This window comes from Mustelus asterias, chromosome 22, assembly GCF_964213995.1.
Source record: "Mustelus asterias chromosome 22, sMusAst1.hap1.1, whole genome shotgun sequence".
Classification (NCBI taxonomy): domain Eukaryota; kingdom Metazoa; phylum Chordata; class Chondrichthyes; order Carcharhiniformes; family Triakidae; genus Mustelus; species Mustelus asterias.
In genome coordinates, this window is record NC_135822.1 from 3405433 (window position 1) to 3422314 (window position 16882).

The following is a 16882-nucleotide window of genomic DNA, read 5'->3' on the forward strand; positions in this document are numbered from 1 at the left end:
ACCTATGAATAAAGCCCAGGATACTGTATGTTTTATTACCCATTTCAACCTGTCCTGTCACCTTCAGTGACTAATACACACACACACCACCCTGAATTGAAATCATAGAAATCATAGAAACCCTACAGTGCAGAAGGAGGCCATTCGGCCCATCAAGTCTGCACCGACCACAATCCCACCCAGGCCCTACCCCCACATATTTTACCCACTAATCCCTCTAACCTACACATCCCAGGACTTTAAGGGGCAATTTTTTAACCTGGCCAATCAACCTAACCCGCACATCTTTGGACTGTGGGAGGAAACCGGAGCACCCGGAGGAAACCCACGCAGACACGAGGAGAATGTGCAAACTCCACACAGACAGTGACCCGAGCCGGGAATCGAACCCGGGACCCTGGAGAATTGTACCTTTATTTTCTAATAAATGTTCTTCTTACCAAAACGAATCTCTTGACATTTGTGTGTGTTGAACTTCGCCGCTGCAGCATCAGAGAGACAGCAGCGTCGCAGCCACAGGGAGAGAGCAGGCAGCTGGGGCAGTATTAGGGGTAATACGGTAAAGCGGCAGTGCGCATGTCGGGCAGGCGCTGCAGCCGGGCCGGCCCAGATGCTGCCAGTTGTGGAGAGCGGCCTCCGGGGACGGCAGCGCCGGGCCTCCGCTTTGACGGGCAGATGCATTGGGCCGGAGTGAAGGCGGCGGCGGGTTTGCGGAGGGTCGCGGGCGGCGGCTCGGTGCTGCCCCGGTGTTGATGAGGCGGAACCCCAGGCCCGGCTTCCAATCAAACAGACACATTGTCACCGTGCAAGTTTCAGCAAGTAACTACTCGCAGCTTCCTCCTTCCTATTGGTCACTGAGTGTATCCAACAATCCCCAAAAAACTATTGAAATGGAATTCAAACTCAGTGCATTGAACTTTTAAAACTAATTTATACATTAATATATTCTCCCCTCTCCCTCCTGTTTCTCTCTCCTCGCTCTCTCCTCCTCCTCCTCCTCCTCCGCCGTCTCCTCTCCCTCCTCCTCTCTCTCACCCTCTCCCTTTCTCCCTCCTCCTGCTCTCTCCTCCTCCTCTCTCTCTCCCTCCTCTCTCTCTCTCTCCCTCTCCCTCCTCTCTCTCTCCCTCCTCTCTCTCTCCCTCTCCCTCCCCCTCCTCTCTCTCTCCCTCTCCCTCCTCTCTCTCCCTCCTCTCTCTCCCTCCTCTCTCTCCCTCCTCTCTCTCCCTCCTCTCTCTCCCTCTCTCCCTCTCCCTCCTCTCTCTCTCCCTCTCCCTCTCTCTCTCCTCTCTCTTCCTCTCCCTCCTCTCTCACTCCGTCTCCCTCCTCTCTCTCTCTCCCTCCTCTCTCTCTCCCTCTCCCTCCTCTCTCTCTCCCTCTCCCTCCTCTCTCTCTCCCTCTCCCTCTCTCTCTCTCTCCCTCTCCCTCCTCTCTCTCTCCCTCTCCCTCCTCTCTCTCTCCCTCTCCCTCCTCTCTCTCTCCCTCTCCCTCCTCTCTCTCTCCCTCTCCCTCCTCTCTCTCTCCCTCTCCCTCCTCTCTCTCCCTCCTCTCTCTCCCTCCTCTCTCTCCCTCCTCTCTCTCCCTCTCCCTCCTCTCTCTCTCCCTCTCCCTCTCTCTCTCCTCTCTCTTCCTCTCCCTCCTCTCTCACTCCGTCTCCCTCCTCTCTCTCTCTCCCTCCTCTCTCTCTCCCTCTCCCTCCTCTCTCTCTCCCTCTCCCTCCTCTCTCTCTCCCTCTCCCTCCTCTCTCTCTCCCTCTCCCTCCTCTCTCTCTCCCTCTCCCTCTCCCTCCTCTCTCTCTCCCTCTCCCTCTCTCTCTCCTCTCTCTTCCTCTCCCTCCTCTCTCACTCCGTCTCCCTCCTCTCTCTCTCTCTCCTCCCTCTCCCTCCTCCTCCTCTCTCCCTCTCTTTCTCCCCCCCCTCCCTCTCTCCCAGGTGGTTTTCCCGTTGACTTTTTCCACATGAATCCCTGACAGCGACGATGATGGACTGCGCCCAGGAATTATCTCTCGGAGCAGAGCCCCTGGACACGGAGCAAGAGTTGGGTTGTTACTGCTCCTGCAGCGAGGGCTTCAGCGGGGACTCCCAGCTCAGAGGGAGAGCCAAGTCCAGGAGTCTCTCAGCTTCCCCTGCATTGATCGGTGGAAAGGTGTACAGGTAACTATCACGGACTGGCTGCCCAGTGCCAACAACCCCTGCCCCTCTGAAATTGGAATTATTTCAAGGAAGTGAGAAAGGCCAGGCTTGTTCCAGCCCTAAAATGTCTTTAATATTTTAGAATGAATGGGAGACAATATTTACCCCGTTAATCCCCCCCCCCCCGAAACTAGGGTCAATTTAGCATGGCCAATCAACTGAACCTGCACATCTTTGGACTGTGGGAGAAAACCGGAGCACCCGGAGGAAACCCACGCAGACACGGGGAGAACGTGCAAACTTCACACACCCAGTGATCCAAGCTGGGAATCGAACCCTGGTCCCTGACATCGTGAGGCAGCAGTGCTAGCCACTGTGCTGCCATGTTTCTATTCAGAAGAAGTTAGATCTAGCTCTTGGGGCTAAAGGGATATGGGGGAAGGCGGGATCAGGATATTGAATTTGATGATCAGCCATGATCAAAATGAATGGCGGAGCAGGCTTGAAGGGCCGAATGGCCTCCTCCTGCTTCCAGTTTCTATATTTCTATGTAGGTGTTTTTGATTTCTGGATTAATCTAGCTGGTTTCGTTTAGAGAACACTACAGCGCAGTACAGGCCCTTCGGCCCTCGATGTTGCGCTGACCAGTGGTACCAATCTAAAGCCCCTCTAATCTACACTATTCCAATATCATCCATATGTTTATCCAATAACCACTTGAACGCGCTCAACGTTGATGAGTCCACCACTGCTGCAGGCAGGGCATTCCACGCCCTTACTACTCTCTGAGTAAAGAACCTACCTCTAACATCTGTCCTATATCTCTCACCCCTCAATTTAAAGCTATGTCCCCTCGTGCTAGCCAACACCTTCCGAGGAAAAAGGCTCTCACTATCCACCCTCTCTAATCCTCTGATCATCTTGTAGGCCTCTATTAAGTCACCTCTTAACCTTCTTCTCTCTAACGAAAACAACCTCAAGCCCCTCAGCCTTTCCTCATACGATTTTCCCACCATACCAGGCAACATCCTGGTAAATCTCCTCTGCACCCTTTCCAACACTTCCACATCTTTCCTATAATACGGCGACCAGAACTGTACGCAATACTCCAAATGCGGCCGCACCAGAGTTTTGTACAGTTGCAGCATGACCTCATGACTCCGAAACTCAATCCCTCTACCAATAAAAGCTAACACACCGTACGCCTTCTTAACAACCCTATCAACCTAGGTGCCAACTTTCAGGGATCTATGCACATGGACACCCAGATCCCTCTGCTCATCCACACTACCAAGTATCTTACCATTAGCCCAGTACTCTGTATTCCTGTTACTCCTTCCAAAATGAATCACTTTGCACTTTTCCGCATTAAACTCCATTTGCCACCTCTCAGCCCAGCTCTGCAGCTTATCTATGTCCCTCTGTAACCTGCCACTTCCCTCCGCACTGTCTACAACTCCACCGACTTTAGTGTCATCTGCAAATTTACTAATGCATCCTTCCACGCCCTCATCCAAGTCATTAATAAAAATGACAAACAGCAGTGGCCCCAAAACAGATCCTTGCGGTACACCACTAATAACTGAACTCCAGGATGAATATTTCCCACCCTTTGTTTTCTTACAGCTAGCCAATTCCTGATCCAAACCACTAAATCACCCTCAATCCCATGTGTCCGTATTTTCTGCAAAAGCTTGCCATGGGGAACCTTATCAAATGCTTTGCTGAAATCCATATACACCACATCAACCACTTTACCCTCATCCACCTCTTTGGTCACCTTCTCAAAGAACTCAATAAGGTTTGTGAGGCACGACCTACCCTTCACAAAACCGTGCTGAGTATCCCTCATCAAATTATTCCTTTCTGGGTGATTATAAATCCTATCTCTTATAATCCTTTCCAAAACTTTGCCCACAACAGAAGTAAGGCTCACCGGTCTATAATTACCAGGGTTGTCCCTACTCCCCTTCTTGAACAAGGGGACAACATTTGCTATCCTCCAGTCTTCTGGCACTGTTCCTATAGACAATGACGACACAAAGATCAAAGCCAAAGGCTCTGCAATCTCCTCTCTAGCCTCCCAGAGAATCCTAGGATAAATCCCATCCGGCCCAGGGGACTTATCTATTTTTACCCTTTCCAGAATTGCTAACACCTCCTCCTTATGAACCTCAATCCCATCCAGTCCAACAGCTTGCATCTCAGTACTCCCCTCAACAACACTGTCCCTCTCCAGTGTGAATACCGATGAAAGATATTCATTTAGTGCCTCTCCTATCTCTTCAGACTCCACGCACAACTTCCCACTCCTGTCCTTGACTGGCCCTAATCTTACCCGAGTCATTCTTTTACTCCTGACATACCTATAGAAAGCTTTAGGGTTTTCCTTGATCCTACCCACCAAAGACTTCTCATGTCCCCTCCTGGCTCTTAACTCTTTCTTTTGGTCCTTCCTGGCTAACTTGTAACTCTCAAGCGCCCTAACTGAGCCTTCACGTCTCAACTTAACATAAGTCTCCTTCTTCCTCTTCACAAGAAATTCAACCTCCTTAGTAAAGCACGGTTCCCTCGCACGTCTGCTTCCTCCCTGCCTGACATGTGCCTCCCTATGTTCTATGTTTCGTTTCTTTTAAGCCTCCAAGATTTTGTCTTTGTTTGTAACGTTAGTGTTGATGATCCCTAGTGAAATTCTGTTGTTTGGGGCCTGGGATATTGGGGATATTTTACCGTCCCACCTGCCATGGGAATCGGAGCAGACGAGGGGTGGACCATGGAAAGGTCCATTGACCTTGGGTGGAATTTTCTGGTTTCAGGGCAAGCGCGGCTGAAAAATCCCACCCACGATGTCCTCCTGTGACAGAAAGCCTTATTGTGTCATTTGACGGAAATGTCCTAATGGCCACCCTCCCACAGACTGCACAGGAGAGAGGATGGTTCAAAAGGCAGAGTCCAGACTAGTGCCTTGAAATGCCCCCAGAGTGAAGTTTGCATCAAAAGTGAAATTAATGCTGCATCCTTGAATCCTCTAGCACAGATCTGGTCCAGTGGTTAAGCAAATCTGTTGGTGTCCTCTTCTGAGCCACCTAGCCCACATAGTTAAAAAGCCGATTAGTTTATTCTCTGGAATGAATGGCAGCGCATCCCCTTTTTACTGGAGTTTATTTTGCTTTCCAAGGCTCAGATTGTGAGTTATCATGGAAAGATGCTGTGTGGGATGCAAGTGTATTTTGTTTAACTTGTATTCCAGGTATTTGTGCTGTCCTTACTGGTCAGATTTGATGTAAAACTTTTTGTCAAATAGTGTCAGTAATGCCAGGGCAGAGGATTGAGCAATTTCCCACTTTTCTTTATGTTTTGGCTCCAGTTGGTCTTTGATATAATGGAACAAGCTGTATTATTGAGAGACAGTAATGATTCTGTAATTTAATCAGAACAGCAAGGGTTGAGTGGTTCGCAGTTTTCTGAATCCACACATTGATTTATAGCATTCTGCTAAGAAGAATGGAATCTTGGAAAACTGGCAAAATGACTGAAGGCCATTGTGATTTTTACCAGCATTGTGGACCTGTACAGACATTCTAATAACCTCATGACGTCACCTGAATTCTATCAATTATTTCACCAGCTTTATTGTTCCTAACTATAATTCTTTATTAAATTTCTCATTACAGCTAGAATCTAACCAAGTGTAATTTAATAAAACTCGTAATCTGAGTAAGTGTCTCCATCCAGTAAGACTCCAAATTGGTGAAGAGACTCCTATTGTGTGGCCCCTGCTGATGTCTCCAAAGACATTACTTTTAGTAGCATTTGACTGTTTTAGAAACTAGAAGCAGGGGTAGGCTATTCGACCCTTCAGGCCTGCTCCACCATTAAGTTTGACCATAGCTGATCATCGAATTCAATGCCCTGATGCCCTCTTCCCTCCATATCCCTTGATCCCTTTAGCTATAGAGCTATATCAAATTTCTTGAAATCAGACAACGTTTTGGCCTCAACTACGTTCTGTGGGAGTGAATTCCACACGTTCACCACTCTCTGGGTGAAGAAATTTCTCCTCACTTCAGTTCTAAAAGATTTACCTCTTATCCTTAAACTATGACCCCTAGTTCTGGACTCCTCCACCAATGGGAACATTCTTTCTGAATCTACCCTGTCTAACCCTGTTAGAATTTTATAAGTTTCTATGCGATCCCCCCTCACTCTTCTAAACTCCAGTGAATATAATCCTAAGCGACTTAATCTCTCCTCATGACAGACCTGCCATCCCAGGAATCAGCTTGGTAAACCTTCGCTGCGCTCCCTCTATAGCAAGGACATCCTTCCTCAGATAAGGACACCAAAACTGCGCACACTACCCCAGGTGTGGCCTCACCACAGTTGAAGCAAAACATCCCTATCCCTATACTTGAATCCTCTCGCTATGAAGGCCACCATACTATTTGCCATCTTTACTGCCTGCTGTACCTGCACGCTTACTTTCAGTGACTGATGCATGAGGACTCTAAGGTCTCATTGAGTATTCACCTCTCTCAATTTACACCCATTCAAATAATAATCTGTCTTACTATTATTGCTACCAAAGTCGATAACCTCACATTTATCCACAATATATGGCATCTGCCATGCAGATGCCCACACACTCAGCCTGTCCAAATCACTCTGAAGCATCTCTGCATCCTCCTCACAGCTCACCCTCCAACCCAACTTTGTATCATCTGCAAATTTGGAGATAATACATTCAGTTCCCCCTCCCTCCCTCGTCTCTTATGCAAATAAATTAAACAGCATTTTGCTCACAGCAATGTCCCTTCAACAAAAGCGATGTGAAAGGCCAGTTATTCTGTTTTGGGTGGGGTTGCTTGAAAGAGGAATATTGTCAATGATATCATAAAATCCCTACAGTACAGAAGAAGGCCATTTGGCCCATTGACAATCCCACCCAGACCCCATAACCCCACGTATTTACCCTGCTAGTCCCCCTGATGCTAAGGGGCAATTTAGCATGGCCAATCAATCTAACCAGCACATCTTTGGACTGTGGGAGGAAACCGGAGCACCCGGAGAAAACCCATGCAGACACGGGGAGAATGTGCACGGACAGTGACCCAAGGCCGGAATTGAACCCGGGTCCCTGGCCCTGTGAGGCAGCAGTGCTAACCACTGTGCCACCGTTCTCCCCATGTCTATGCGGTTGCCTCCAGGTGCTCCAGTTCTGCACTGTAGGATTCTATGAATGTGCCAATTCCACACAGACAGTTACCAAGGCTGGAATTGAACCCCGATCCCTGGCGCAGTGAGGCAGCAGTGCTAACTACTGTGCCACCATGCTGCCCATATCCAACAAGCTGGATTTTTATTGTGCCTTGAGATATTTGAAAGTAGTCGGGTTGGGTTTAAGATCTCTTCTGAAGGACACTTTGTCTTGAAAGTTCCGACTAAACAGTTTCAAATATAGACATTGGGAAAAGACAGTCTAACTGGTGTGTTCTTGGCTGTAGGTTTATTGTAACGTCAGTGTCTGTGGAACACTGCTGTGAGCAGGCAGCAGCATCACTTCATTGACCCCACCCCAATCCTATCAGTCCCAATGTGGGAACCAAGGGTTTCCTACAGAGAGCAGCAGTATCCGAGTGCAGTAAAGACCTTTAGACGGCTGATTGGTGCTCGTGGATCTCTGTTTGAAGATCACTATTGATGAAACCAAGCACAAGTTGTGCAAAACTTAAATTCTTTCGTAAGTTCATTTTTTTTTAAACTCCAGGATCCTGAATGACATTTTAAAAAAACTTTTCAACTTATTCGAATCTAATTTTAAACTGTAAAGCTACCAAAATGTCGAGAAGAACTTTAATATTATGGTACTAAAATAAACCCAAAGTAATTTTAAAAATGCCTCAATCCATCCTGGAACATTTCCCAAGCCCTTTGCATATTTATTTTCATAAGGCAATGATGATTAATTTGTCAAATGCTGCATTAAATCTGCACTAACAATGTCCCTACAAACAGAAATGAGATGACTGGCCAGTTATTTGATTTTATCAATGATTCTGTTGTGGTCAAAATGCCTGTTTTCTTTTAGCGCATTGCCAATTTTTCAAAAAAGTTCACTTAGACAAAACAAATCTCTGGGTGAAATGAAAAGGCACCGATACAGAGCCTCAGAGCGCGAGAGAAAGTAGCAGATGATTGGAAGGATGGCAGAGCGGAGAATGGAATGAAGGCTGCTGCCAGAGGGAGCCTGAGAGATATTTAACAGGAGAATATCAGTCAGGTGAGGTGGTTTGAGGCCCTACTGCAATTTAGAAAAGAAGTTAAAGGCATCGCGATCCAGTGGAAGTTGGTGCGGGGCGATTGTGGCTAGGGAGAGTTAGACATTGTTGTAGTTTGTACCAAGCTTGCAGTGGGCAATGAGAAGGATATTAGAGAAGTCCATTCTTCAACTGATGAACTGAATGAGGGATTCGGAAATAATTAGGAAGACACAGTATTCCCACGGTGTAAGAAAGCAGACTTTCTCTTGACAATGGATCAGCTGTTAGTGAAAAGTTAACTGTAAATGGAACAAGGTTCTGAAAGGGTGAATTTCCACCATTATCCTCATTGGGTCCTCAGAATGTTTGATGGGGTTGAGGCCAGAGACTGGTACGTCCGGGTTAGAGAGTGGCCTCAGCTTGCCCGGGTTGGGATGGAGGTTATGTCACCTAATCCAGGACTCCATTGGGCAAGGCAGTCGGGAAGCTTTAACCGAGTCAGCAATGGAGGCAGAGAGGCGCAGTCAGGTGACATACCAGGCCTGAACATGGTATGCAACAAGAAACACTTACAGATACAGAGACAGCCTGGGACAGTAAAGATAAGAAAAAGCAGTGCCATGGAAACTAATCTGATTGAAATATTGTCACTTTTCAGTTTACTGTCAGCAACAGTTTTCATTTGTAGGAAGCATCCCAAAATGATTTGCTCATGGGCAGTGGTTAGCACTGCTGCCTCACAGCGCCAGGGACCCAGGTTCGATTCCCGGCTTGAGTAACTGTCTGTGTGGAGTTTGCACGTTCTCCCCATGTCTGCGTGGGTTTCCTCTGGGTGCTCCGGTTTCCTCCCACAGTCCAAAAATGTGTAGGTTAGGTTGATTGGCCATGCTAAATTGCCCCTTAGTGTCAGGGGGACTAGCTAGGGTAAATACTTGGGGATAGGAAATGTGGTCGGTGCAGACTCGATGGGCTGAATGGCCGCCTTCTACACTGCAGCGATTCTATGATTCTAAGCAAGTGGGGGGATGGGGGGGATTGTGGGGGTGGTGGGATTGGGGTGGGGGGTATTGGGGACAGGGTGGGGGGATTGTGGGGTGCAGGGGGTGGGGGGATCGCGAGGGGCAGGGAGCAATGGCTGGAAGATAATGGAGGGAAAGATTAGTTTGATCAAGGTTTGAGAAGCTCTTTGAAGCTGGAGACGTGAAGGGATTTGGGGCTGAGTTGGGATTAGGATCGAGACTTTGCGAAGGTTTTAACCCTGATGTTGGGATAAAGCAAGGAGAATGTGTTCAGAAGAACAGATGCAGTTTTCTTTTACTCTTTCATAGGACGTGGGCATCACTGGCTGGGCCAGCACTTAATGCCCATCCTAATTGCCCTTGAACCATTTCAGGGCAATGAGAGTTAACCACATTGCTGTGGGTTTGGAGTCAGCTGTCGGGGCCAGAGCCAGTGAGGATAAGCAGGGTGAAGGAAGTTGCAAAGGCTGGGTTTGGGTCATTGAAGGATTTAAAGGTGTGGGTGATGTTGTGGAAAACTGGGTGTCAGAGTAAGTCAGTAAGGTCAAGGGAGATGGATAAATGTGACTTGGTATTGGACAGGATCCAGGTGGCCTGTTTTTCAGGCTGATTAGAGCCTTGTGGGAGGCTGAAGGATGCACTCATCAATGCGGGTGTTGGAGGAATCCATTTCAGAGCATGGTTCCAGTGACAGACTGTGATGTGATGATGGAATAAGGAGTTGGTGAACAGTAGAAAGTCGGGCTTGCACTTTGGCTTTGCTGGTACATGTGATAAAGTTTCAATAGCATCGGGGGAGGGGTGCGGGGGGGGGGGGGGGGGGTGCCCTAGAAGATCTTCAGTTGGAGAGCATTGACTTGATGTGATACTGATTTTGAAATTCAGACAAAGAGCTAGTCTCTAGACAACTTCCTCATGATATAACTGAATTGTTGTTAATGACTGCGATGCAATAAATGTGATAATCTAGATGAGGAAATCCTCAGCGACCAATGATCACCATAAAAACTTTACTGTAGGGTGAGGTTTGGATTGCTTAGATTGCTGGGATGTCTCCAGCTTTAGAGGCGATGTTAAAGTCCTCTTTTCCATGTTCAAGTGTTTCCTGGAAGCAGACCTTGTCACTGTGCTATCTGAAAGCTCTGACTTTACACAAACTGCCTTTGCAAACCATGAGTGACCCAGAGCTAATAATTACACCAAATGACCCAGAGTCAGTTTAATTGCAGTAAACTCTGTACATGGACTTGGGTAAACAAATCTCTGACAAACTGCTTGCCCCAATCAGAGCACTCACAGGCTAAAGTAACTCCGGTCATTAGTTACAATTCAAAGAGCAAATGAAAGCATTAAAACTTGAATTGTGTGATATTAGATTCATAGACTTGTCCAGCACAGAAGGAAGCCATTCGGCCCATCATGTCCATGATGGCCAACAAAGATCTGACTACATTAATCTCATTTTCCAGCACTTGGCCCATCACCCTGGAGGTTATGGCAGCACAAGTGAATATCTAAATACTCCTTAAAATGTTATGAGAGTTTCTGACTCAACCACCCTTTCAGTCAGTCAGTTCCAGACTCCCACCACCCTCTGGGTGAAAAAGATTCTCCTCCACTCCCCCTTTAGCATTTTACCTCTTACCTTAAGTCTATGCCCCCGAGTTATTGACCCCCTGACTAATGAAAAAGGTGCCTTCCTATTCACCATACCTGTGCCCCTGATTATCTTGTACATCTCTATCAGGTCACCTCTCCACCTTTGTTGCTCTCAGGAAAACAGCCCAAGCCGACCCAATCTTTTCTCATAGCTGAGACTGGCACAATAGATTGGTACAATAATCAAACATGATTGTCCTTTGCAATGTCTACAAGGAATAAATTACTCTTTTGATTTGATTTATTATTGTCACATGTATTAGTATACCGTGAAAAGTATTGTTTCTTGCGCGCTATACAGACAAAGCATACCGTTCATAGAGAAGGAAAGGAGAGAGTGCAGAATGTAGTGCTACAGTCGTAGCTAGGGTGTAGAGAAAGATCAACTTAATGCGAGGTAGGTCCATTCAAAAGTCTGATGGCAACAGGGAAGAAGCTGTCCTTGAGTTGGTTGGTACGTGACCTCAGACTTTTGTATCTTTTTCCCAATGGAAGAAGGTGGAAGAGAGAATGTCCGGGGTGCATGGGGTCCTTAATTATGCTGGCTGCTTTTCCGAGGCAGCGGGAAGTGTAGGCAGAGTCAATGGATGGGAGACTGGTTTGTGTGATGGACTGGGCCTCATTCACAACCCTTTGAATGCTGTGATGAAGCAGTGGAGATGGACAAGTTTTGTACCATGAAAGTTCTTAGTGGACAAGTAAACGTGAAGAATCTGTTTCTGCTTAATCATATTTCTTTCCTTAAATGAACAGTTTTCTAGAGAATTCACCAGCCATTCAAACTAGAAAACCTTCTTTCTGTTAAAATGTATTTTCTTTTTAGTTTCTTGGATATCAAGTCCAATACCATAGAGTCAATTAACAAATTAACCATCGAATTAAAACTCATGAGTTACTGGAGGGAAGTGAAACTTGTGATTGTGTTGAATTTGCCTACGAGTTCCTGGAATGTTAATAGTTATGGATTTCCCAATAGCCCAGTTCCCTTAATGCCTTTTGCTATATTACAGTATTGAACTGAGTGCCCAAGATACATAGATTGAAGAATATTACCAAGGTTTGGATAGGCCTGCTGTAATCCTGAGCTTTTGTTTTACCTTGTATCATTTTAAGAGTTGTATTTCTGGATACTTTGTGTTCAATTTCTTTTACATTCCTGAAAAGAGAGATGTGTTGCTGAAGCCTTTTGTCTTTCACTCACCAGGACAAACACCATGCCAAATTTCAACCAATCACAATTCATACTATAGAAGAGAAAGGTGTTGATTTGTTGAAAATGCGACTCTGGCCAAGGTGTTGCAATTGAGCAAGCAACGGGGAACTACAGGCTTTCCAAGCTCCTGGATAATACAACAAGTCACAAGGCTTGATCATATTCCTTTTGTTTGCAGGGAGCAGGTCCCTGTGTGTGAATGGATGTTGTTTCTAGCAGGTGTCAATGAGCCATGTATGAATTTGATGTTGTTAGTGTAGCTAACAGCGCACTCAGCATTATTCAGCGAGTGTTGCCCAATTATGGAATCGCATCTGAATAGACATTTGGGCTTTGCAAGATTGGGCTGGTAGAACAGTCTGTTCAGTAACATGTCTCTCCTCTCAGAAATAGTCAAATTGTGTAAAATCAAGCATTCATTATTTTAAATAAATTAATTCTGCTACATCTCACCCTATTCATGCCACATAAAATGTTGCAAGTTTTAGTTTGCGAGAGGTGGTGGTCAGATGAGAGAAACGGTCGCTCACAAATAACTGATCTTGAGAGTTATCTAGAATTTCGGGGGTAATATTGCCTCACCTTCACACCAATGGAGTTAAATCTGGTTGTTGATCAAAATATTAATATCTCGGTGGGGTATTAAAGTGAGGAAGAACAGCTGCAGCTGAAGCAGATGTGGGAATGCAAGAGGCATTGGTGAATATCTCTCAGTAAACGCAGCCACCAATCATTAGCAATTCATCATCGCTGCCTTAATTGCAGATTTCTGTTCTATCAGCCTCATAATTATATATTCACACTGATTGAGAGAAATGGCCTTTTCTGGAACCTGTTGATTGTGCATTTTAGATACGGAATAAAATATATTCCAACTTGTGTCTAAGGGTTTAAATATTGACCATGATGGAATCTAGTTGTGAATAAACAATTTGCATTTATACAATCCTTTAAAATAAGTCCTTTGTTAGTTTTTTTAACCTTTAAGCGTTATAGACGTGAGGTTGTAGGTGATACGAAGTAGTTGTTCAGTATAAATCTATGGTAGAAATTTCAACAAGATGCTAATATATTTATTATGTGATAGAAATCCGATTTGAAAGGCCTGTTAATAGAAATATCTTTCACAATAGCTCTGTCTTAAGACTCCTTTTGTCATTTTACACTGAACAGACTAGTTCTGTATTTGCTGCAACAAGTATCTGTTTTAGTAATTAGGGAATAAGTCTGATTGCATTCCCGCACTGATTGTGTAAGCAGCTACCGACTGGCCTTGTGAAATTCATAGTTCGGAAACGTCAAAGACTTTTGCTCCCTCTCTCCTGTGTCCTGTTCCTTCACGCCCAGGCAGTAAGTATCAGCAGTTTATTTTACCATGGGTTGTTTTACAGTCTTCCCGAGGGCCTACAAGGGATGGGCAACAAATGATGCCCATATTTCAAGAAAGAATAATCAAAAGTATTCACTATGCAGAAGAATGACGTGGGTATAGAAATAAGGGAGAGGCATTGTGATCTATTTGAACAACTTAACATTGAGAGGGAGGAGGTAATAATGATTTTAACATGGCTAAATCTCCAGGCCCAGGTGAGATGTATTCCAGGTTGCTGCAGGAAGCAAGGGAGGAGATTGCAGCAGCTCTAACAATTTTCAAATCTTCCCATGGCCACAGGAGAGGTGCCAAAGGACTGGAAGACAGCTAATGTGGCTCCATTATTCAAGAAGGAAAATAGGGAAAAAACCAGGAAATTACAGGCCAGTGAGTCTAACATGAGTGGTCGGGAAACTATTGGAAAACAAATCTGAGGGACAGAATTAATCTTCAGTTGAGGAGGCCAGGATTAATCAAGGATAGTTATCATGGTTTTGTCAAAGGGAGACCATGTCTTGAATTTCTGATAGAATTTTTCAAGGCAGTAACTAGATAAGGGCAGCGCAGTTGATGTAGTCGACATGGACTTCAGAAAGACTTTTGACAAGGTCCCACACGGGAGGCTGATTGAAGAAGATGAGAGCCCATGGGATCCAGGGCAATTTGGCAAATTGGATCCAAAATTAGCTTAGTGGCAGGAGCAGAGGATGATGGTGACTGGAAGCCTGTGTCCAGTTGTGTTCTGCAGGAATCGATGCTGGGTTCCTTGCTGTGCATTAATGATCTAGCCGTGAGTATGGGAGGGTATGATGAGTAAGTTTGGATATGACACAAATTGGTGATGTGGTGAATAGTGAGGGGAAAAGCCTTAGATTACAGGATGATAGAGACAGGCTGGTCAGATGGGCAGAACAGTGGCAAATAGAATTTAACCCTGAAAAGTGTGAGGTGATGCATTTTGAGAGGACTAACAAGACAAGGGGATATATAATGAATGGTTGGACCCGAGGAAGAAGATCATAGGGACTTTGGTGTGAATGTCCATAGATCTCTGAAGACAACAGGACAGGTAGATAAGGTGGTTAAGAAGGCGTATGGGATACTTGCCTTTATTAACCAAGGCATAGAATATAAGAGCAGGGAGGTTATGATGGAACTGTATAAAACACTGGTTAGGCCACAGCTACAGTGCTGTGTGGTGTTCTGGTCATCACACTATAGGAAGGATGTGATTGCACTGGAGAGGGTGCAGAGAATATTAACCAGGATGTTGCCTGGGCTGGAGCATTTCAGCTATGAAGAGAGGCTGGTTCGGCTGGGGTTGTTTCCTTAGAGCAGAGAAGGCTGATTGAGGTGTTCAAAATAATGAGGGGCATCAATAGGGTGGATGGGAAGAAACTTTCTCTTCAGCAGAGAGATCTATAACCAGGGGGCGTGGGTTTAAGTTAAGGGACAGGAGGTTTATAGGAGATATGAGGAAAATACTTTTCACCCAGAGGTTGTTGGGAATCTGCCTGAAAGGGTGGTAGAAATGGGAACCCTCACAACATTTAAGAGGTATTTACTTGAAATGCCATTGCATACAATGCAAGGAACAAGTGCTGGAAAATGGGATTAGAATAGCTAGGTTCTTGGTGGCTGGCGTGGACTCGATGGGCTGAAGGGCCTCTTTCTGTGCTATAAAACTCTATGACTCTACAAAGGCTAAATCTATCCTTGCCTGACACCCAGAGCTTCCAGCAGCAGTGTCTAGAGGAGGATAAGTGGAAACATGCGATAAGGTAGATTAATTTTTTTGCCCTCCCTGTGATCAGTTGTGTAGCCACTAGATGTGGCTGAGTGACTCAGGGACGTGATGTCTGTGTTAACCTGTTGCTTCAATACACACTCAGGGCACTGACCCTCAGCCACTAGAGGACTGTCTTGTGATATTTACACTAAGCAGTAAGGAGTGAGACGCTATGCCATAATTCCACAACACTAAACGATTGGATACAGGATCACATAGACATCTTCCTAATCTCAGCTGTGCTGCTGTGATGTTTTATAGAAGCCAGTGTGCTTCCTTCTAGAAAGGGAACGTCATCCACAGCTACACCTGGGCACGTTCTGGATAGCGAGCATGGACTCCTGGAAGCAGACTACACCCCACCCCAACCTCGGGAAATCCAAAAATCAGAAGTCGACCTTGAAAAGTTAAATTAAACATGGAAAAGCAATATAATTTGAATGAATTTATTATTGTCAAACGTATTAGTACAGTGTTTCTTGCATGCTATATAGACAAAGCATACCGTTTATAGAGAAGGAAAGGAGAGTGCAGAATGTAGTGTTACAATCATAGCTAGGGTGTAGCAAAAGATCAACTTAATGCGAAGTAGGTTCATTCAAAAGTCTGATGGCAGCAGGGAAGAAGCTGTTCTTGAGTCTTGAGTTGGTACATCAGACTTTTGTATCTTTTTCCTGATGGAAGAAGGTGGAAGAGAGAATGTCCAGGGAGCATGGGGTCCTTGAATATGCTGGCTGCTTTTCCAAGGCAGCGGGAAGTGTAGACAGTGTCAATGGATGGGAGGCTGGTTTGCGTAATGGACTGGGCTACATTCACAACCCTTTGAATGCTGTGATGAAGCAGTGAAGATGGATAAGTTTTGTATCATGAAAGTTCTTGATGTACGAGTAAACGTGAAGAATCTGTTTCCACTTAGTTGTATGTCTTTCCTTAAACGAACAGTTTTCTAGAGAATTCACCAGCCAATAGCCCAGTTCCCTTAATGCCTTTTTCTGTATTACAGTATTGAACTGAGTGCTCAAGATACTTAGATTGAAGAATATTACCAAGGTTTGGATAGACCTGCTGTAATCCTGAGCTTTGTTTTACCTTGTATCATTTTAAGAGTTGTATTTCTGGATACTTTGTGTTTATTTTCTTTCACGTTCCTGAAAAGAGAGATGTGTTGCTGAAGCTTTTTGTCGTTCACTCATCAGGACAAACACCATGCCAAATTTCAACCAATCACAATTCATACTATAGAAGAAAAAGGTGTTGATTTGTTGAAAATGCGACACTGGCCAAGGTGTTGCAACTGAGCAAGCAACGCAGGCTTTCCAAGCTCCTGGATAATTCAAAAAGTCACAAGGGGCGGCACGGTAGCACAGTGGTTAGCACTGCTGCTTCACAGCTCCAGGATCCCGGGTTCAATTCCCGGCTCGGGTCACTGTCTGTGTGGAGT

At 45.5% G+C, this 16882-nt stretch overlaps 1 protein-coding gene across 1 annotated transcript in view; it reads left to right on the forward strand.

Annotated features, from left to right (window-relative positions):
- Nucleotides 1-547: 547 nt before the first annotated feature.
- The window catches only part of nadka (NAD kinase a), a 103929-nt gene continuing 87594 nt past the window's right edge, over nucleotides 548-16882 (forward strand). Inside the window, exons 1-2 of the mRNA XM_078238628.1 lie at nucleotides 548-819; nucleotides 1929-2150. Of these exons, the coding sequence (XP_078094754.1) occupies nucleotides 1975-2150 (176 nt within the window). The 5' untranslated portion in view covers nucleotides 548-819; nucleotides 1929-1974. The remainder of the gene's footprint in view (nucleotides 820-1928; nucleotides 2151-16882) is intronic.